This window comes from Erythrolamprus reginae, chromosome 3 (genome assembly GCF_031021105.1).
Source record: "Erythrolamprus reginae isolate rEryReg1 chromosome 3, rEryReg1.hap1, whole genome shotgun sequence".
In the NCBI taxonomy this organism is placed as follows: Eukaryota; Metazoa; Chordata; class Lepidosauria; order Squamata; family Dipsadidae; genus Erythrolamprus; species Erythrolamprus reginae.
In genome coordinates this window covers 24,927,152-24,935,661 of record NC_091952.1, presented here as the reverse complement: position 1 = coordinate 24,935,661, position 8,510 = coordinate 24,927,152, and the positions used below count along the sequence as shown (strand labels likewise).

The window sequence follows — 8,510 nt, the reverse complement described above, 5'->3', positions numbered from 1 at the left end:
GTTATGATTGTTTATTGTTATTTTTAATTATACGTGAGCCTGTGTGTGGGAGGCGGGGAAGGTATATAAATAAACAAGGAACTTCTAAACTAAAAGGCTCGTGAGATACATTAACTTTTATTTACTTGATGTAACAGACTGAAATTTATTCATGATTTCATAAGAATCCCTGAAAGGAAGTCCTTCATCTTCATTTTTAAAAACTTTAATCTGGTATAATTAATTGCTGTAGAATGTAAGCTAAATACTGGACCCTGTAATTGATCATTGAACCCTGTCATTGATTCATACCTATCACTTTATTAAATGAATATACTTTACCCAGAAAAATGCCTTCTTAAAAATAAAATATACCATTGCATAATGATCAAGCACAGCTAGACAGAGGTCCAAATCAAAAGAAATATTAACATAATGTAATAAGATAAAAAGGTTTATTATTAAAAAGTAAATTATTAAAAATTAAGATATAAAAGATATTTCTAGATTAATAGGCATTTTTCTGGTCCTGGTCATTTTTAGGTACAACTGAGAAATTTTAAAGCAGTACAACTCAATATAATAATAATAATCTATATGTACTAATTATTACATTATCTTGGTGTTAGCAATTTTAGTTCAAAGGCATTCTGGAATTAATGAATTTTAGGACTTTAATATCATTTTCATTTTAATCTCTTCAATTGTATGCCTTCTGCAATGTCCTGCCTAATTCCCACACTTTGAAATCTCAAAGGCTTATATGCTTTCCAGGTAATACCTAATGCTTAATATGCAAATATTCATAGACCTTCTTACAACAGCCTAACTTTGCAAGAAAATGTTTTACTATGAGCAAACTGCCAGTAATTTGTCCCCATATTTCATAATGTATCCAGTGATGATTTTCCAAAATCCTACTATCAATAAATCTTCTTTAAATTTTCCATACGATCTCCCAGGCATTTCTACTCCAGGTCACCAACCTGTGATCCATGGATCACTGGTGGTCCCTGAAAAAATGATGGTGGTCCGTGGAAAAAACTTGGCCCTAGGTCAGATCAATTAATCAGTTGAGCAATTAATCCAGTCCGGGAACAGGAAAGGAAAAGCTCTGGAATATGGGACTGACGTTCGCAACATCAGCAAGCCACCATCGAATAACCTTCAATTATTTTGTAATTACACTACCTTTAATAATTTTGTTACAATTAAACAATATTTAAAGATTTTGATATCATTAAATAAGCATTTATAATTTTGTTATAAATAAGCATTTGTAATTTTTTAATGTTAAATAGGTGTATTTCATATTAATAAAATGAAAGTTCTCTGATCATTATTTTACAAATGTATTTATCTTTTTAAAAAATCATATCAGTGGTCTGCAGGACATAAAATTATGAATTTGATAGTCCGTGGGATTTAAAAGTATGATGTTGGTGGTCCCTGAAGTCCAAAATGTTGGGGACCCGATATAAACAATGCTTTGCCACAACTTATCTTTGTTCCACACAGCACAATATCTACATGAATTTTTTTTTATTTCTTTGCATTGATTGGAATCCTTTTTTCAGGCAAAAGCCACATTAGGATTGTGTGAATCTTTCACCTGGATTCACATCTCACCCTTGGCTAAAATGAGGTCAAGCATGATGATAAATTGAGCCAATTGTGGTTGTTCAACCCACCCCGTCCACAACTACTGCATGGCTGAATGTAACAGGAGTTGCATCCTAATGTCCATCCTGTCTGTCTTCTTAGGATCAAGGCTTCTGGACTGACATTCCTTCATCTAAGAAGTTCCTAGGGAGTTGTTGGAGAATAAAAGTAATGAAAAAAAAGAATGACAAATCTCCAGTAGAGAATGTATTGACAAAATATACAGATGTGCAGAAATAGACGAATTAACAACATAATTGAAAGGATAAAGTGAGTCGGACTATTATAAAATTTGGACGGAATGGTACAACCTGATGGGAAAAATAAGAGAAAAACAGTGTGGTAGTATGGAAAAGACTAAGAATCAGAACAATGGAAAGATATGATATATTGTGAACAGATATGTAAATTGTAAAATATAACATTCAGATGTGGATTTGTGAAAAAAATGTTATGATGTTGAAAGAAAAAAACAATAAATAAATAAAAAGTAACGAGAAAAAATGGTGGCCTTCAGGGAAGAAAAAAAGGCAGAGCGCTCAAAAAGAGGAATTTATACAGAGAAGGCCTCTTGTTCAGAAACTTGCGCTTCCACCTGCAACCCCCACCTGCTGACAGAATTTCCCGATCTCTTTCGCCCAATTAATAATCTCCGGCGTCAACCAAGCGCGCATGCGCCCTCTAATCCCGCTTTGGAATCCAGGCCAGCAGGTATTTCACCTTTCCGCCGGCCGCAAGCGCATTGGCCACTCCACCCCCACCGCGTGGCCCTGCTTTTAAGCAGGTGTATCGCCTCTTTTTTTCCTCCCTCTTTCTCCCGCAGAAGCTAGCGCGCAGGCGCGTTAGGGTTCGCAGGTGCGGCGCAACCCCCCTCCCCACGTCTCGCAGATGGCCCCCGCGCGCGCATGCGTGCCTTCGCTCACCATCTCACACACATACACCCCGAATCCCCCCTCCCTGGAGGTGCAGGTGCCTGCGCTAGGCAGCCCGGCCGCCGGTAGACAGACGCACGCACGCGCGCGCGCACGCACGCACGTACGCTCGCACGCCCCCTCTGCCTTTACCTCCCTGGCAGGCGAGCTTGCGTCGGCTGTTCCGCAGAGCCAGGCGGGAGGCGGCCGAGCTGCGAGCCGCTGCCGCGCTGCTCCCCCCCACCCCGCCTTCGCTTCGCCCGCCCGAGCCGACCTTCGAGTTCCCGCGCGGCATGAACCGGGTCCAACGAGGTGGAGGAGGCGTTAATAGCGGGGGAAGCCGCGGCCTCGGCACTATGGAAGTGAAGAGCAAGGTGGGTGGCGTCCGCCAAGCGGAGTGGGAGCAGGAATAGGCTTCCTCGTATGGCTGGGAGTGGGGGAAGATTCACTCCCACCCCCCCAAAAAAATAAGATTAAAAAAAATGTAGTTAAAGGAGGGAAGAGAACATTACAAAGGGAGGCGGCTGTCTTGTTTGGGGGGAGGGCTAGGAAAGGTTTCGTTTAATTAAGGATTGGCTTTTATTGCCTCTTTGTAGCGGGGCGGGTTGAGAGAAAGGCAGAAGTGTCTCTCTGACCATGTGCAGAGGGCATTTCTGTTGAGGGTTTAAATCCCACTCGCCAGAAGGGACAAGTAGGGGAGGAAGAGGAAGTAGAAAAGGAAAAAGAGAGGAGGGAAGTAGGAAAGAGGGAGAGAAGGGGAAAGAAGGTGGAGGGGGAAAGAAGGAGAGAGGGAGGGGAGTAATAAATTCTGGGGGAGGGACAATTAATTAGTTAATTAATTAATTATAAATTTCTATCCAATATATCACACACATCCTAATTTTTCACCTTTTGTACTTTTATCTACCCGTCTGTTTCCCCCCCAGAATTTATTACTCCGCTCCCTCTCTCCTTCTTTTCCCCTCTACCTTCTTCTCTCTCTATATATATATAAATAAAAATATAAATTTTTATATATATATATATATATATATATATATATATATATATATATATATATTCGTAGATTTTCACGGGTACAGGTATGACGGTCTTGGTATATTCGGGTTTCTTCCCGTGTAGGATTTGGAAATTTCTGGCGACGTTTCGACGAGGTCTCACTCGTCATCTTCAGGCTGGTGTTTCTGTCCTTCTTCTCAGGCGAACACTCAGAGAAGAAGGACAGAAACACCAGCCTGAAGATGACGAGTGAGACCTCGTCGAAACGGTTCACCCTGAGTACCTGGGGAGTTGGGTGGCATAGAAATGTAGTAAAATAAAAAATATGTGGAGATGGAGAAAAAATAAAATAAATAATCCCACCTGCCTGCTTGCTCTCCCATTGTACCTAACTATAAGGTGTAATGAAATACTTTTGATCTGAGGTTGTGAAAACAGTTCACAGCCAACTTTGAATTACTGTACAACCTTTTTTTAAAAAAATCAGATCAGGATTAAGATGTGATTACGTGCTAAGAAACAACATTCTATGTGTGTTAATCTGCGTGATGAATTGCCCACCTGAAACACTCTTAACTCATTTTTTTGTCATTAAAACCTACTCTCCCATTCTTATGTCATGTTGGGGGATGTTCATTTAGCATTTAGATTTACCAGTAGATTTGTTAGGGGATGTTCATATAGCATTTAGATTTAGATTTACATGCTAAATATAGGATTAAGGTTGGAAGGTGAAAAGGCACTAGGGATTGGGTCAGCAAAATCTCAGTTCATTAAAAAATGTACTTTAAATGAGTAGTTGCAACAATTGCACTGTAAGAATTCACTAGAAGAAACCGACTCAATTCTTTTGAGTTAAGTATTAACTATTTTGTACAGAAAAATGCCGGAATTCCCTCTTGTCTTTATAATGTGTGTGTGTAAAGATACAGTAAGAAGCTTTTAAGGGAGTGTGGATGATTATAGAAATATAAGATGTAGGCCAATATTCATGATTGGTATAAACTAATAGGGTGTGGTTATGTGTAGGCATTACCTCTTTGCCACAGTTTGCATTCCCCTCTACGTACAGCATATTTGTTCCATGCTGTAATAACTAGTTTTGCGCAGATAGAAGAATCTCAGAAATTTTATTAGAATTCCTTCCTTTTGCTATTGGGGGGGGGGGGTATTCTTGCTTTTAATCACGTATGTCTTATCTGAGGAAGCAATGATTAGTCACCCTATCCATTTCCAGGCATAGCTGTTAATGCACAGATTCTGTAGGGTGCCATACAACCTTAGCTGACACTTAAAAGATGTGATGTACAGTATTACATTATACAGAAGTTGTCTTCAACCTCCTGGTTTTTTAAAAAATTTAAACATTTTTAATCGGATTGCAGATCAGATCACATTTTAAGAAATTGTAGAATCTCTTATCAAAAAAGGGTATAAGGGATGCCATTTTGACTATAGCCTTGACATTAGTGTTGATCAGGGTACCGTAAGCATTTTTGAAATTCTGCACACCTAGGTGCTTGAGTTCTGATATTAAAAGTGAACAAAATTGATGTAATAATATAATTTTACATGGATTATTTTTGGAAAAAGCATAGACTATGGAAATATCCATTTTAGGGGATTTTGGAATGCTCAGAGGCCCTGTCATTTACTAACTTTAAGCTCATTGTATCTGTACAAAATAGTTACCCTGAGGTGATTTCTAAACTTCTGTATTCTTGTACACACCCAAGTATATTATACTTTTCTATAGATTAAGCTGCCCTTGTATTATTTGTATAGTCATGCCACAAATTAAAGTGCTACGCTGTGATACACATGATATTTTGAGTAACAGGATGTGTCATACTATAGTCTGACTAGGAGAGAACATTTTATCAGTCATTTACTTTTGTGTTAGCTATTAGTGGATCGGGTGAAGTGTTTCGGCTTTGCTGTTAAGCACAGAGAGGAATAAACTATGTTTGGACAGTAATTGTTATGAGTTATTGTTTAAATCCTTTTATTGAAGGTAACTAAAATTTTAGATAAGCAACAAACATGATCCTTAAGACACATTTTACCTGGCACCCAGGATTTTAGATTTAACGTAAAATATAATCCACAATATCCTTGTTCTCTTGCCTATTTGTGTAGTGAGGTTTACCACTCCTTTTAAATATTAATCCATTTCTAGTCTAGTTTCTCTGTATTGTATTTCCTATATTCTTTTTAACTTTCTTTTTAACTAAGACAATTAATTTGCTTGCACTGATCACCATAACCCAATAATATGTAGAGTTTATAGATTGGCTGCATTTCTAAAGTGCTAGTTCCAGAGCTTTCTGAAAATGAAGGAATAACTGCAGTTCTAAGTTATATCTGAGTTAACAATATTTCATGTGTGTTGCAACTTTTCATGTTTCTTTTGAACATGTACTGTTGCATACAGAAAACCTGGCATGAAATCAAACTTTCCTAAAGCTCTTATGTTTATTTCTTTAATTATGAGTAACGAAAGCTAATGAGTATTAAATGTTTATTTATCTTTTCTTAATAAATATACAGCCATTAAAGATCTGTATTGAAGCTTGATGAAAATAGATGGGAAATATTTATAGAATTATGTAAAAGGACCATAAAGCAGAGAACCTGGGGCGAGCGGTTTGCATACATTGAATTTTGTACAGTCTAAGAATTCGCTGTACATTAAGAAATTCATTTTCAATAGTACTTGCATTTTGAGAGGATATCTAGCACTATAAATATTTTTATACTTACAGAGTTAAGTTGGGAAATTGAACAAGCCCGAAGGTGTGAGACAGACTTAAGAAAACTTTTTACCCTGAACAACACTGGAGCCTAGAGATACAATATTTCTCCCTTTCATCTGATCATTGATCTTTTACCTATGGCATGATGATGTGGTCAGGAGAAGAGATTTTTTTTTTAAAAAAAAACCTCTATTACCCTCTTAAGCATACAGCTGTTAATGATCTGTAACACAGCTTAATAAAAGAATAGATGAGAACATTGCTATAGAATAAAATTAAAAAAACCTTACAGGCAAAAAAAATATGTGTGTATTTTATGAATATAAGAAATACACAAAGGTATAAGATAGCATGGAGTGAAGTGACAACATTCAAGAAGAAAATGGATAAACTAAAGGAGCAATTTTCCAAAGCATTCTTACAAAGATGAAAGAATCATAATAAATGCAGACTTCAGTTTTCCTTACTTAAAAAAAAAAACAGATTTCCTTTTCAAACAAATAAGCGAATAATGGAAAGCCAATGTGTATCAAAGGTTATGGTGTCTGATCTAGTTTTTAAATTGTTTATGAGCAATGGAATCTCCCTGAATGACTTTGCACCAATCATTTCCTCTTAATCCACTTTTTATATCATACAAGTTTATTGATGTTATAGGACAAAAATAGGTCTTTTCTGGTACTTTGATATAAGCACACGCCGAATAAAAATACAAATATTGAACAAGATTGGCTCAGATTGGATCATGAAAAAGTGAGGGAACAAAGCATAAATATTGCAGAGTAAATATCTGGAAACAGCCTATAATTCTACCAATATGTTAGAAGTTATTCATGTAGCTTTTTTAAAAAATTAGAAACAAAGGTATGACAATGCAACACATCTGTTTTGCTTGATTATTGTGTAATATAAACTTAATAGACTATATAAGATTTTATTGATTTAGAAAATTTATATAGTTGTTTACTTGTTCACAGCAATTCTAGCTTACAAATAATAAAGATGTTTACAAGGATGCAAGATAGTTTGAAATTAAAGCCGTTTATTTAAATGCCTTATAAGCCAAGGTGGAGTATTGAGGTTGATCTCTTACAATCTAGTCACCCCCATAGGATTGTTGTGCTGAAAATAGAAGGCAAGGGGTATAAAGCTGAGAGATAAATCTAATAAGACATCACAGGGATGATTTTTAAAAAAAAAAAAAAGATCAGTTCATCCATATATGATCATTGTTTTCATAACTAGTTCTAACTTCATCATTGTATTGACTGCTAAAATTATGAACCCCTGCTCTTTCCTGAATTAGGAAGAGCCATTCACAGTTGCTAATGCCTTGATCATCTGAACTGCAATGTGGTCTACACCAAGCTGCCCTTGAAGAGCACTTTGAAGCTGCAATTGACTCAATATCGGGTTCCTATCGGAACGGGGGGATGGGGACACCGGACTGGTAGCGGAAATGGAGCTGCAGGCGGGGGTTTGGGTGACTGGCTTGTGTGCGCGCATGTTAGAGCAAGACTTGGCTTCTAGTGCATGCTCAGGACGTGAAATCTCGCAAGAGGACGTGCATGTGTGTGCGATTTCTGCTATTTTCAGCGATTTTTTGCTTCTACGCATGTGCGAAAGCAAAAACAAATCACTGAAATCTCATCTGCCCACACATCTTGCAAGATTTGCTTCCTGCACATGCACAGAAGCCAAATCTCGCTTCAATATGCACAATACGCACCGGTCAACTGGAGCTATTAGCGCATCAGTATTGGTAGTGGCGGTAGGTTGGAACCCTCACCTGGACCCAATATGTAGTGATGCAGACATTTTTGAGTATCCCTCAATATGCCTGTGTTGTACCACTGCTCTGCACTGGGCCCCCAAATAGTCTTCAAGGTAACAGTTACCACCTACAAAGACCTTCACGAAGCAGAGTTATTTATGGGATCTCCTCCTCTAGTTACCTCTGTCTATTTCTCTAACTCTGGCAAGGTAGGCATGCTCCAGGCCCCATCTATTAAGCAATACCATTGGGTGGACCAGGAAGCTTGCCTTCTTTGTCATTGTGCCTGGAACACCATGTCCCTTAAGATTCACTTGACCAATAATCCTGCTAGCATGTACGTCTTTGTAAACCTGGATGTTCTCTTAGGTCCGGGTTTCTGGAAATTGATTGAGCCCATCTTATGTCATTTTCTTTAGCATAGCTGTT

The 8,510-nt window shown here is 37.8% G+C and overlaps 1 protein-coding gene across 1 annotated transcript in view; it reads left to right on the top strand.

Moving 5' to 3' along the window:
• The first annotated feature begins 2,698 nt into the window (after positions 1-2,698).
• Positions 2,699-8,510, top strand: part of PARD6B (par-6 family cell polarity regulator beta) — a 28,207-nt gene continuing 22,395 nt past the window's right edge. The window contains exon 1 of the mRNA XM_070744623.1: positions 2,699-2,926. Within this exon, the coding sequence (XP_070600724.1) occupies positions 2,846-2,926 (81 nt within the window). The 5' untranslated portion in view covers positions 2,699-2,845. The remainder of the gene's footprint in view (positions 2,927-8,510) is intronic.